This window comes from Solenopsis invicta, chromosome 6 (genome assembly GCF_016802725.1).
Source record: "Solenopsis invicta isolate M01_SB chromosome 6, UNIL_Sinv_3.0, whole genome shotgun sequence".
Classification (NCBI taxonomy): Eukaryota; Metazoa; Arthropoda; class Insecta; order Hymenoptera; family Formicidae; genus Solenopsis; species Solenopsis invicta.
In genome coordinates, this window is record NC_052669.1 from 23,404,565 (window position 1) to 23,419,141 (window position 14,577).

Below are 14,577 nucleotides of genomic sequence, written 5' to 3' on the forward strand. Positions count from 1 at the left end.
GCATCGAGATAACGTATACGTACACGCGTTACACGGAGAACTTGGGGGGCGTAAAAAGGCGTCTTTCGCGACTCCAACTTGAAGAGTACGACGAGAACGACCGTGTAATGGCAGTTACGCGGAAAAAGCGGTCGGTGCATCTGCGCAGAAACATTTCTCTTAGCTTATACACGTCTTTCATCTCTTTATGCACAGGTGGACCGCCGGCGGTGGAGGGAGCAAGGGGGGGGAGGGAGACGTGGGAGGGGCGAAAGGATGAGAAAAACTCTCGAGAAGTCGCGAAGAAAAACGCGAAAGAAAATGCGAATCGTCCGCTCGACATAACCGGAGAAATGCTTCCCGATCTCTCGCGTTTCTACCTCGTTGCTTGCCTTTGACAAGTACTAATACGAATTTCGTCGGTTTTCCCTCCCTTCCCCTCCATTTCCGCACCTCTCGCGCCGCTCCTGTCGCAGTCTGCTTTAACGCGATATATCATTGTCGAATATTTTCTCGTCGAAACGCGCGTGAGCAGATTCGATGAGGGACAGAGGCGTAACGGCGGATTACCGGACCGTGGGCGAAGTAATATCATGAATTTTTCTATTGGAAAGATATCGAAGATAAAATGAAAAGAATATACTTTCCAATTCAAAAGGTCTGGATAATTCACGTGAGTGAAATTTAATCGCACATCTATTTAAAAACGGCTGACCTATTAATCTAAAAAGTACCGTGCGAATTCACGCGGCCGGTTATATGAAATCACATAAATTCGGCGGTATATAGTTCCAATTTTGCCGCGCTTTGCTGCGCCATTGGCGACGTGAGAACTCGACCGTGTCGCGAGAGGATCCATATAAAATTCAGGTATCCCGAAAGCCGTCGATTCGACGGTGAAACAGAAAAAAAAAGGAGGCGCCCCGTCGTGGGAGACATTACGCGACTTTTCATGTCGTACTCGTGATCGATCGTGTTTGCATTACCGTGGTATGCGGTCGATTTTGCAAGATTTATGGCTGTTTCGTTTGATAGGTGAAGCTATTTCGCAGCTTTCGGCCGTGCGAAGAAAATAGAGGGAGCCTATTCTCGCTATCGCCGCGCACAAATTTCACTACGAAATTGCCGTTACGTGAATGAAATTGCTGTTAACGATCGCGGTTATGCCGAACCTGAGTATTAATTGAGGGTTTTGCAGCACGAGTCAAGCATGTCTGCAATTTATAATGCTCTCATCGAGAGTACGAAAGCGGTATTTATGGCGAATCCTATAAACTGCACCCTTAACTCCCGCATTCTGTCTGATTGATATCGTTGCACAGAGAAACTTGATACAATTCGAAGCAACTAATAACTTGTATCTTTGTGCTTACGCTCGTATCTGAATATGATAGCCTCCTTTCCAGCAAAAAAAAAAAGATAACGTTTGCTTCGACGTAAAACAAATTTTTATTCAGGAATTATGTCAACCATATTTACGGGGAAGGAATCTTTCTTTTCCTTGTCGTAGAATATCCGCTCGCCAGTTAATGCACCTGTCTGCAGGTCGTTTAATTATTCTCGACATTACTCTGAGGCAAGAAAGGCAGCAAGGAGGGAGGAAGGAGGAAAGCACGGTTGGACTGATTGTGAGTTGAGCACAGTTACCGTAAGGTGTCCGGGACAAATGGCGACGACGTTCTTGAAACTCGTTACAACTTCGAGTCAGCCGGTTAATTTGTTGTTTGCGCTCTGATTCCGAGACATTCTTTCGTTGCACCTCGCCGAGGGTTCGCAAGGCGGGAAACTCGAGGAAAGAGGCACTTTACGCATTTCAAGGTCGAGAATAGGTTTTGAATAAAGTTTAATTAATTCACGTCGCTCGCGAAGATTCAAACCGTAAGCCGTCGCCGTTTGAAAGACGCTCTCTCGCTCCGGTCTCATTTGCCCTTTTCCATTCCCGGTATTGACGATAAAAACGGAATGAACACCTTCCGTTCCCGAAACCCGCGCTCCAGATCGCAACGCGAATAGTTGGGTCCGATCCGCACCCCGCTTTCGCCAAATCGATATTTCGTATAAAAAAGCGTGTCCCAGATTTTCATATGTTTTCGCCGGCCAAATGTCGGAGTTCGCGCGAGACCCAGTTACCGGTTTTTTTTTTATTTTTTAATAAATTCCAGGGCGAATTCTTCTCCAGCGATTTTAGCGGATCGATACCATGGGAATGAAATTAAAGTGGGTGCAGTAGATATAACAGTAAGATATAATTTTTTTTAAATATACAAAGTTATCAGCAATGAGCGATGGGCTCAATGTAATACAATTTTTAAAAATAAATTTGTAATTATATTTGTAAAAATGTCTACGCTATTGAAAATTTATTTCTAAAAATAACATAAATAATTGAAATTTTTATTTCTAATATAAATCCCCAAAATTCTTCGATAAAATTTGAAGTTTTGTAATCAAGAATTGTTTCAAGCACGTTTCAGCATATTTATTTTATCAGAGAAATTCTTTCGGTGTTCAACGTAGATTTATCTCTAGAGAATTTCAGATTAAAATTCGCTCGAAGATGCAAATAGTACCTTATCGCGTGCGGTTTGAATGCTCCATAAATCTGCCGTATCGTCGTATTAATAAACATGCGAGCGCGGCGAATAATTTTTCTTCCTTCGAAGGAGCCATCTCGACTTCTTTTTTTTTCTTTCTTTTTTTAGTTATCTCGAGTAATCTGCGACTACGTCGCTCTCCACTCGATCAATGCGCGGCTGAACGAATCATCTTTTCTCGATCAGGCGTTTTCGACGATTTGCCTCCCCTCGATTAATCGTGCCCGGCGAATTCCGCAAAACGCGGACGACGCAAGATCCTTTTACTCTCTCTTTCTCTCTCTCGCCGAGGAGAAAGTTTTTAATCTTTCCGTCCGAAGACCCGCCAGAATTACGCGACAGTTATCTCGAAGATAGAACGTATAGTCCGTCCGGGAGATTATCCCGGGATTAAGGCTCGCATTACGACGAGCCTCGATTACCGCCGTCCATCGGCAGAATGTTTGCCGGTATTATCCGAATTACGCGGGCGTGGAGGATCCTTTTAATTAAATGAAATTCCCCCGGACGGAAAAATCCTCGATGTGGCGAGGGCTACACGTTCGTGAAGCGTGTTATTGACCTTGGGAGACAACAGCGAAGACATTTCTGTCTATTCCGAGTAGTTTATACTACCGGCGTATTTTACTTTTTAATGCAATTTTGTTTTAACGCCGGAGCAGTTTTTAATAGTAGAGAGATTAAAGCTCGGTATCTCTCTCTCTCGCGCGCGCACGCGCGCGCGGACATCAAAGTTAGAAGAAACCAATTTGAACTTAAAAGTGGGTCGGAACAATAGACGTCGCGTAAAGTCTCAGTGAAAGTTAATTCTTAAGTAACCGATAAACTTAGGAGACTTCTCAGATGACGCATCTACATCTCGATTAATTACGAATATTATATTTTCGGCGACGGCGACATTCCGCTGCGAAACGTTCGCGCCTGCTCGTCGATCGATCGATTCTCGGTTTCGCATTGTTTCAGCACATTCGGAAAGCAGTTTTGGAGGCTTGATTAACACCATAGGTTACCCACCTGACGTTTCATCGGCCTTTTCCGCGTTCCCACGGCAAGACCAGGATGGCCGGGGGCCAATAACGGCCGAGAGTTCGGAAAGTAACGACGATGCTTACGATTATTGCCCCGACCTTACGGACGATTAATTTTCGTCGACATTTTTAGGGGCAGTACAAAAACTGGAGGGAAGCAGGAGGAGGGTAGGTAGCGAACTCTAATCGATTCCGAAACGAGATTTTCAGCGGCGACGCGTGCCTAGCATCGCGAAAACTACGCGCGCGTCGCGGATACAGAAATAAAAAGTAAAAAGCGGACGCGTGATCCAATTCTGCGGTAAGCCCCGCGCATGCTGAAGAGGGCGAGAAAAACGTCGCGCGACGTGTGTATCCTGCGCTATTTTCCACGAGAATTGGCAAATGAAGTGTCAAGAGTTTGCCTTTTGTCGCACGAAATCGAGAGAGAGAGAGAGAGAGAGAGAGAGAGAGAGAGAGAGAGAAAGAGAGAGGTGTATTAAAATAAAATTGGGAAAATTCCCTATGGAATTAGTTTATTGATTAACGTTATTTTTCGATTGTTCTAAGCACGCGATCTTAATGCGAAAATAACTTACGCGAAAAGAATCGGCAATTTAGAGCGTCGATGCTAAATGTAGATGATAAAACGAATCGAGTTTGTCAAGTGGCTATAAATTATTTCAGTAAAGCATTAGCAGCAATTTGTTTGCTATAATCATTAAATTATTAACCATGTCTTTAGACAGGACAGAATTACGAGTACCAAGGATAACTCGTGAAATCGATCGTTTTTAAAAATTAAGCAATTTCCATTTTATTCCGGATAATATTATCCGTGTATTTATTTCTATTGTTCTAAATTTGATCGAAATTCCATCTCTCGTGACTCGTCGTAACTATGCAACAGACGCGTAAACGATTTTGGTAGAGAGAGTCTTTGCTGGCCCTTTCTATGATGCGATACAGTCGCATCGATAACGATCGGCATCGAGACAAATCTTGTCGTCGGGATGCAAATTTATTTCGCGATCTGCGTGTGAATGCATCGCGTTAACAATACGCGCCGTAACGATTTCCGTGGGCTACGAGCCCGGCCCGGAGCACTTAAAACCAGTCGTCTACGTTTACGCGGATTACATCCGCGAAATTTATTCAAAGATATGGAATACCTTAGCGGTGTGGCGCGGAATTATCGTGGTTCTACCGCCGTCGGTGCACCCGTTCGCAGATTTTACGGAAGCAGGCACAGACGGTTTATAATTGCGCGATTTGAATAATGCTTATTTTGACGGTAAGCGCGGAGAAACCCACGTGGCTTTAATACTAAATAAGGGATTGATGTTTTTTTAGAATTTTCACTTTATCCCAGAAAACTTTGATTCACATAATTAGGAGAAAATTGCGAAATAATACTGCCTCATCTAAAAATTTGACCGTTCTACTTGTTTCTACAGGATTATTTGAGAACTATGTCCATTGCTGTGATGATTCATTTATTTACTCGAATCGTTAGTAGGAATTTTACGTTCACGGTTAAAATTACATACGTTCATAAAAAAGTCATGATATTGTGGCTATTTTTCGACACATTTGGTAGCTAAATTGCAGAAAAAGTTTGATAAATGGCTTGGAATTTGATAATTTGCAAAGATCGCAATACTGTCAGAATTAGGTTAATAGAATTAAAGTTTTCTTTTTTCTCTTGCTTCTAAATTAAACAAAATTTTATAAAATATCTTGGTCTCCTAAATTATGCGACGTTGTCTAAATTGCAATTTTAACTACCGTGAATAGTTATTTTTACAATGGACGGAAAATGGAAAAAAGAGACTACGGAAAGTGATATTCAGAATTTATATAAATTGTACTCAAAAAGTATAAAGACTATAAAATAAAATTGAATGAAGTAGAAAGAAAATACAGCGCATGTCTATATATATATAAAAAAAAAACTTTTTTACGGCATTATCGGAATGAAATTTTACGTCGAACGAAATGAGCTACTGTACAATATATGAACGATAGAGAACCATTGCAATTTTAGCAACCTGTGGTGCGATTTAGAAGATTTTAAATCGTATTACGTATAAGCTTATTAAAATTTTTTATTTTAAAAAAACAATGCAAAAAAATTATGAAAAAATTACATTAAAAAAAAAAGAAAATATTTTATGTACTTTATAATGATGTAAAGAAATTTTTAAATAATCTTCATAATTTATGAGTTAATAAGCCTTTGCGTAAAGTGAATCGATTTCTACAATCTTTTCCCATCCACATTTTAAACATTTCTCTTCAATTTTTTTATACTTCAAAAATGTGAGCATAAAATACGTTATTTTTCGATTGTTCTAAGCACGCGATCTTAATGCGAAAATAACTTACGCGAAAAGAATCGGCAATTTAGTCATCTTATACATATATTTGAATTGTGAAAATAATTCTAATCTTTGTTGTATATAATTACCCAGTAAAAGAAAATTACTGTCCGACTACTACTCCGATTTTTTCCCCAAATTGAAATAAAATTTTTACCCAATTGAAACCAAGTTCTCTGCATTTCAGAGGACGTGATTTTTCGTCGCGCTTATGTAGCGATTTTTCCCATCCCTAGTACTAGACGAATTTAACTATTCCTAAGAGATCTGAAGAGGAACAGAGAAGAAGCGAAGAAAGAGGAGAAACGTAAGGAAGCACGAAGGAAATGTCCAGCTATTTCGCGAACGCGCAATTATTTAAATGGCGTGTCATTAGGTACGCGTCCGTGCAGTGCTTAGGAGAGGCAGAGATTCCGAGATCATACGTGTCGGATGTGTTATCCGCGTCGCCGCTGCTTTCTTCTCGTGATTTCCATTTTAATTAATTTTCGTCCCGCAGAAGGTGGACTTGATTTGATCGTACATCTCTTCCGTATCGCAGCCGAGTACTGAGATAAGGATGAGATAAATATTTACACAGCCAGTCCCAAATGACTTCGGGTTAACTTTGATCTCTAAGGAAATCAAGGTCTTTGACCTTTTGATTAGTGAGAAAAAAAGTTCCAAGTTAATGAATGTATTGAAGATAATCTAAATTTCTTTGATCTCGATATAGATGTAATGATCTTAGTGCTTATTGGAATTATGAGAATGAAATAAAAAAAAGTGTGTGAGCGGAACAGAGGCGAATCCAATCTCAGTTTTAAATTAGAAATAAGTTTGGATTAGACTAAATCTTTTTGGAGGAAGGCTCTGTCCCTCCTTCCTCCACGCGCTTCCTTCATCAATGTTACTCTGGATCACGATCCTAAAGTATATACGCAAAGATGAACAAAAATGTGGATTTTCTTCAAAACGTTTATTTCTTTTCAACTTTTTTTACTAATCGAACGACGAAAAAGGTCAATGACTTTAATCTTTGTGAAGGTAAAAGTTAACACCAAAGGCGATCGGAAATTATTTGTGACTATGTAAAGGTAAATATTTAGCAAAACATTTTTCTGATTATGATCTTGATCTCGGCTTTATCGTCAAATCATGACTTTCGTCGAAATCTGCTTACAAAAGAGACATGCGAGAAAGTCGCGCGGCGCTCGCTGTTGCTTTTGTGTCCAGTTAATCGAGATTAAGATTAATTAATCGGCAAATGTAATCCGCGGACAAGAATGCAAGCGTGATAGTTCGCAGCCACGAGCGTCGCGTGGTTGCACTCTTCCGAATGCACATTCCCCGTTTAATTTTGTAAAACGAAATTTCGCGTTGCAACGTCCGATTTAATGCCTCGCTGCAAAACTACCCGAGGCGATGGAGAGAGTTCGCTTTAATACCGAGATACTAATTTAAAACGCTGCTATTAAAATACGTAACGGTGTAAGCTTTTTTTTCAGCGTACGCGAAAAGCCGTCGCGCGATGAAAACTAGATTGAGAAATATGATAAAAGAGAGAAAAGACTTGTTAATAAGTGGCGCTTCAAAAGCGTAATAAAACGTTTGCGGATTATGTAAAAGAGATTTTTACGGTCGCCGATACGTAAAGCGGTACGAGACAAAGGCAGAGCAAGAGAAGCAAAATGATGCGCAATAAAGATGACTGAGGAATATAAAAATTTTGTACAATTGTCAAGACAGTTTTCGCAGCCGGAATATCGATTATCAATGCTTCTTAGAGTTCACATTTTGCGTTGTATCGATAAACGACAATAATTATTGTGTTAACGAAATTCATATATTAAATTACAAAACGTAAACAATATCGTTAACGAAAACAATTAAAATTTCCTGTTTTAATAATTTAATCTTTCATTTGTCGGACCAGAGGAAATGTTGTTAATAATGTGAATAGCTCATTTATAAAGTGAGATTAAACGCGCAACATTTTACGTATTATATCACTTTGGCCATTCGAAGGGTTTCCCGATATAGTCTGAAATCGTGGTATCGATTTAACCCTTTGACTGGCTACGATATGCTGTCGTGTCATCGCTTCACGACATCACGATGGATATGATGGACACGTCGTATGTTATCGATTTTTCTCGCTTGTATGACGCTGCGGTATGACGACCTGCGGAGCTGGAAATTGTGGGCATTGTAATAGTTGGCGGGGATTTTATTGACTGGATTGTGCTTCCGTCATCCGTCGATTTATGTAATCGTGTAATCATCGGCAATGTCACGATAATGCCATTCATTCGTTTATAGTCTTTACATAGCGATTCTTCTAACTTGCTAAACAGTCGTCTCGCGGTAACACTTACGCTAAAGCAATAAGCACACGCTGAATGTTTTATGAGAACGTGGTAAGTCTCGATGTGTAAATGTAATTTATATGAGTGAAGCTGCATGAATAATTTTTCAAACTTAACATAAATCCGTCGATGTAAACGTTAACTTCTTTATGAATTTTTTAAGAGATAAAAATTAAAAAGTACACCAATTTTTCAGTTTTATGTCGCGCGCGCGCAAAGCCTATGTCAGCGATGATAAAATATGCATCACTATCTGCCTCAGTTGTCAATGACAATATTAAATATTAGCACTTTCATCGCGTACAACGATTTCCGTATTATTCCGGGGTCTTTTGCGAAGGTAAGCACGATCTCGTCGAACAAATCGATCACGGAATTATCAGTGAACTTCCACACTTTTTTCACATTAGATCAAATCCCATTCGCGCGCGCGAATGAGATTCCCGACTGCTCTCTATCCGATAGCAAACTCGAAAAATTCGTGCGAAAAATTCAACCTGCCAATTCCGAAGGAAAATTACACGATCGAACTTCGCGGCAACAATTGCGGAATATTTTTCGCCGAGTTTTTTTCACCCCGACGAGAGCACTTTCGGAACGGAGAGAATCGACTGGTCGTTGAACAATAACTCATTCGCGTCGCTTATAAAATGAGATTTACCACGGTGACTTTTCGCACCTCCTTAGTTTTCCGCAGACGACTTCTTAATCTCGTCACCTCGCCCCGTTCACCGACGGCAATCTAATTTTCCGCCCAAAAGAAAAGGGTTTTAATCGCTCGCTGTCTGAATCCGTTCGTCCCTGATGGTTAAGATGCCTAAATTATATTTTTCACCGACTGCAACTTATCAACGTACTTAGACGGAAGCATTGTGTAATTACTTCTATATTCTATACGACGTTTTTTAATTAAATGCTAGTCGTAACAGTAAACAATTAAATTTGTTATCGTCTTCTTTTGAAAGATATTATTAATTCTAATAATTAAATTTTGACTAGTAAATCTTTTTCATAAAATAAGTCATACTTCGTATTTCTAGAGCAGCAGAATTGTTCCGCTGAAAATTTAATCTCCGTGAAAAATATTTCCATCTGTAAAGCTTTTCAAGTAGTTTTCGCAGAGTCTCCGGAACAAAATGTGCACGGAAAATCTATAAAGCCCGAGCACACATCTTCCTCCATCGATAATCGATTTCTTTTACACATGTCCCGCGTTCTATTTTATTTTTACCATCCGTGTAATATCAGTTATTTCAATTTTCTTATATTCACAACGCGCAGTCGAGATTTTTCCCGTCGGCATCAGCGAGAACGTTGCAAAAGCGCACCTGGCACTTTGACGGTTCCCTATCCCGGTCGACTTCACGGTTCGGCGCCGAGGTATTATAACTTCGTATGCACCGACGACAATCCGCATCCGCTTCCAGATCCGCGCAAACTTCTCCTTGCGTGCCGGCGACTCGCGAGTCACGCGGTCAAGATTTGCAATTCCTCCACTTTTCTGTGGCATCCGGCCCACCGCCCGGCCGCCCGTCGCGTCGCGCTAGCACGCTGCTCCGCGGGTCCGTGGCGAATTCTAAATTTCCTCGAAATTGAATGGGGAAGTTGGTCGCGATTCGCAGCTTCCGCCAGTGCGGCGCGCGGGAACCGTGTAACCGACGTTGTAACTTCCACGTGTAGCATCTGGCTCCTCTCCACTCGAGGAGCACACTCCGTGCGCTCGGTTATGACTGCGCGACGATATTTAGAGCGCCGGAATAACACGCGTCGAAGTTCAACTTAAAGTTATTCGCCCCGACGTTCGTCGGGGTGCCCGTCCTCCCTGTGTGAACTCGCGAATTCACGTCTCGGAATTAGAATTTATATAATTACACTTATTCATAAAGTTGCGCGTGTTTCATCTTCCGCAACGCTCGCGAGTATACAAGCGGGCGGGATCGAAGTTAATCTCGTTATGGCAGATATTCTTGAAACGCGACTAATTATAATGAATACGAAACTTTACAGATTCAAGTGATTTCTTCGATTCCGTGAGTTCGGTTTAGATCCACGCTATTTTCATGTATTACGAATTAATGTATTTTCATTGTGTTTTTGCCTCGGTCGATTATCAACGATTCCCTTAACGAAAGAAAGAGCGTAATACCTCGATCCGCAAGTGTATACTTGATTACGTTTCTCAGGACGAACAACGCCGTAGCAAACGATCTCATTTGGGATTCTCTCTTATTCCCAAGCCAATCGTCATCACCGTTTCCGTCCGCATTTTCCGGGCAACGACGACGACGTGTTTCGCGATACGTTTTCGCGCGTCCGCGCCGCGTCGCGTTGCGACGTAGCGTAATCCGGTCGAAAAGCCGGTTACGCTCGTCCTCATTAACTCGCCTCAACAATGAGCGTGGGTGTCGGCGTAGTACGTCCTTTCAACCCCCGTCCACATCCACACCCTTCTCGAGATCCGTAGGGCGCACGCGCGAGCTCGCTCTCTCTCCCCGTCCCTCACTCAGTTTCTCTCTTTCACTTGAACGTCGACGACGACGACCACGACGATTACGTCGACGACTGGGAACGATGTGTGTGGAGGTGGTTCGCGCGTAAAATCGCACCGAGCGGAGGCGCTCAGTCGCGCGGGACACGTCGCGGGGTGCGGTTGCTTCGTCGTGGTGTTACGTGCGTGCACGCGTGCGTGCGTGCGTGCGTGCGTACGTGCGTGCGTGCGAGCGTGCGAGCGTGCGAGCGTGCGAGGAAGGAAAGAGACGACGACCCTATCTGTGCCTTTTGCGCGGAGGTGGTGTGGACGATGTGCGCGTGCCGATAACGATAAGGCCGCCGCAGGGATGTGCCTAGCGGGGGGCACTCGAGCCCTCCTGCTCTTGGCGCTCGTGCTGTGCCAGCGTGCCGCCTGCGTCGACGGCAAGAATGACAACTGTGAGTACGCACAGTAGTCAGTCTTAGTCACAGTTCCTCTTCTTATCGATGTACCTGAGAGGGAAGGATCGTAATGCTGGACGAGGGAGGGATGGGGTGCTGAAGCGCGACGGCTCACACGCTTTTACATTTGTATGAGATTTTCGATAAAGAGTACCTTTCTCACAAAGAGTCTGTAGATCTGACGTTGGTCTCGGGTGTCGTGCAAGAATGTTTTAAAGCCACGTGAGATAAACGTTGAGCTGTCGCGGAGATCTTTTTGCGCGTCGAACCAACGCACTTTGTACTCGAACAGCATCGAATTGATTTAGAATTTCTTTGTCATTTGTTTGTGACATTGATTTAGTCAATTATATCCACGTTTAGTGGAAATACTAAATATAAATTAAATAACTAAAAACAACTTATGATGAAATGATAGTTCGCAGTTGCTTATATTTAATGATAAGATATTAGAAACAGGACGATGTAAAATTATCGTAATACAACATTGTGACACTACAGGCAATGAATTATAAATCTGTATTGGAATATTGGAAAACGACTCTGCAGTGTACGTTCAAGTAAACTTATTTGCAAGATTTTTAAAATGTTTGAACTAAGACGAGACAATTGGTCTTGCACTTTAACTCCGTAAATGGAAAAAAGGATTTCGTGGAAGCAGTCTAAAAGTTTAGCTAGATTCAGATCTAGAAACATTTTGTTGGGCCACGAAAATAATTATGTAGGGCAATCAAATTGCTTGCTAGAATGTCAAAGTTTTTCACAGCCTTGCTTGAGCGCCATACATAATTATTTTAATGGTCCAATGAAATTATTTTCAAATTATTTTTTGTATTCAGCTAATTTTCAGATACTCCAGCAAAATCATTCTTTCGGTATAGCTCGCTTGTCGACGCTATCTCAAAATGTGATTACGTGACGGATTATCCTTCGCTCTCTAAACTTTCTATTTTCATCTAAGATTAAAGTTAATAGATACTATTATATATAACTTTCGAATTTAAGCCGATCTGAGAATATTATATAGATCATAAGTCACTTGGAGTATCTCATCAGCTCCTTTAAAATGGCCGCGACACAAAAGTGGAATATACCGGCGATATTCCTGCGGGACGTTGCCGGTACATCCCCATCCATCGGTGTCGTTCGCCTCTCGACATCGAGGCAAGAATTCGATGGTATCTGAAAATTTATCATTGCCCTCGATAACCGCGGACGACGCGCGTCGCACAATAAAATTGTCTCGTCGTGCCGTAAAATCGAACGAGAAATTCACGTCACGGATTATCGGCGCGGCGCGCGCGCGGTTTTGCGGGAGAGGAGCGGAGACGCGCGGGTCAAGAGATATTCCCGCTGTTTGCTGTTGGGTTCCGCTTGCTTTTCAGCATCAACGTATGCTAAAAACACGGTTTGCGCGTTTCCTATAACACGTCGTGTCGGATAGTCCGACGTTATCGGCGCGCCACAAATCATGTCTCTCTCTCGAATCCTCGAATTCCATCCGTTTATCCATATGTAGAGCACTAAGAGTGATATTGGATTTAGCTAGCCCAAGTTATAATAAAACCGAGTTACGCCCCCCCCCTTCCCCCTATTGAGGGAATCTCTTTAACTTCTTCAGAAGCGAGTGAAATATTGCAGTCGTTTCTCTCAATGAGCAAGTAACTTGCGAATGAATTATTCGAATAGAAAAGTTACGTTAAGTCAATTTTTTACAAAGTTGTTTCTTTCGTAATCGGGTGGACGGCACAACCGAGTATTACTTCCGCACGTTTCCGAGAGAAGAAAAGGATTTCGCAGAATTCTCTTTTGGAAACGGGGGAATCGGCCGTATAAAATATCTTCTACTTTTTTCTCTTCCTTTCGCCCTCCTGTAAAATTTCCTCTTTACGGCTTATGTCTGTAACATTCTCAGCGTCGCGTCTTCGTGCCTGAAACTCCATCCGCGACTTCGTGCGCGGCGGAAAGTGGGTTGCGTCCATATTCACTGCGAAGAAGGAAAAGTTGTCTTTATGCATTAGGGACGCATGTGTCCTGCGTTGTTGCTTGTGCGAGGTACGCCTCGGTTCCTAATACTTGGGATTGCTAAGGTTTACGACACCGTGGCGAAAATCGATCCTATCGCGACGAGTACGCCGGGCCGGCACGAAAGTCCGCACGTTTGCACCGAAAAAAAAGTATAATAATCAAGCTTTGATGAAATTTCAATTAAGAGCGGTTGTTTCACTGTTAGATAAATTATATAATAAATTATGTAATGGACAAATGCCTATGTGTATACACAGACGTACAATAGATGCGTGAACATCATTTATCCATTAGATAATTTACCATATAGTTTATATCTGTAACATTCTCAGCGTCGCGTATAATCAACCCTAAACGTTTAATTAACCAAATATTTAGTAATATTTAGTAATTATATTAACAGTAACCAAACATAGTAAACGGTTACTAAACGGTTTTGTAAATATCACTAAATGTTTGGCTGTATTAATCGAATATTTAATTGAAACCGTTTCATTAAAGCTTAGCAAATGTCATTTAGACTTGCTTGTTATCACCAAATTCTCTTTTCAGTGTGAACGATTCTTTTTCATGTCAGTGTGAGACAGACTGGGGCTAGATGCAAAATTATTTGATATAATGTATTTAAAATTCTTGGAGAGATTTGACAAATAATTCTAAAGTCGAGGCATTTATAATGAATGTATTAATGAGAATCTAAAATATAATAAGCGTGCCATGAAATGCGATAGTATGAATAGAATAATCTTTCCCTTTTATCACGGTTAATTTAATTACCGAATTCAATATTAGATATTAACGAGCTATTATATTAACATGCGCATGAAGTGCTTAATGGAAAGCGCTGAATAAAATAATAATGTATAAATCTATTATGTATTGTGTCGCATTAAAGTTAGATATTATAGTCCCTAATCGAGTGATTTTATGTGAATATAATAAACTCTTGATAAGTCTACTAAATACGGTTATGCGGTTATACTAAATATATTACACAGAAGAATCTTAAAGGTTTCTTTAATGAGAAACACGATAGAGGTGCCATCGCGGAAAGCACGACTTTCATTTTTACTATTCGAGCAGGATTCGTGGGAAATGGAGATGCGGTTTGAATTAAACGTCGCCATTTCCTCGTCATAAGTTTATACTTTCACGAAAAGAGTCGAGTGCTCTTTCCGAAACGTCGATACTCCGGGCGCGGCGACGCGGATTAAGTGCCATTTCTACGACGGCGGGTTGCCGTGTCGCGAATTTTTACGGCCGAGTCGCGACCTCGGAGTTTGCGTATTCAAAACACGTGTTTCGTTTA

General features: G+C 41.5%; 1 protein-coding gene across 2 annotated transcripts in view; it reads left to right on the top strand.

Annotated features, from left to right (window-relative positions):
* LOC105193733 overlaps positions 1–14,577 on the top strand; it is a 181,435-nt gene that overhangs the window by 86,270 nt on the left and 80,588 nt on the right. The window contains exon 1 of one of the 2 annotated variants that reach the window (XM_011158299.3): positions 10,919–11,237. The exons of the other annotated variant lie outside the window; for it this stretch is intronic. Within the exon in view, the coding sequence (XP_011156601.1) occupies positions 11,147–11,237 (91 nt within the window). The 5' untranslated portion in view covers positions 10,919–11,146. Of the gene's footprint in view, positions 1–10,918; positions 11,238–14,577 lie in introns of those variants that run through there. 2 annotated transcript variants of the gene reach the window in all.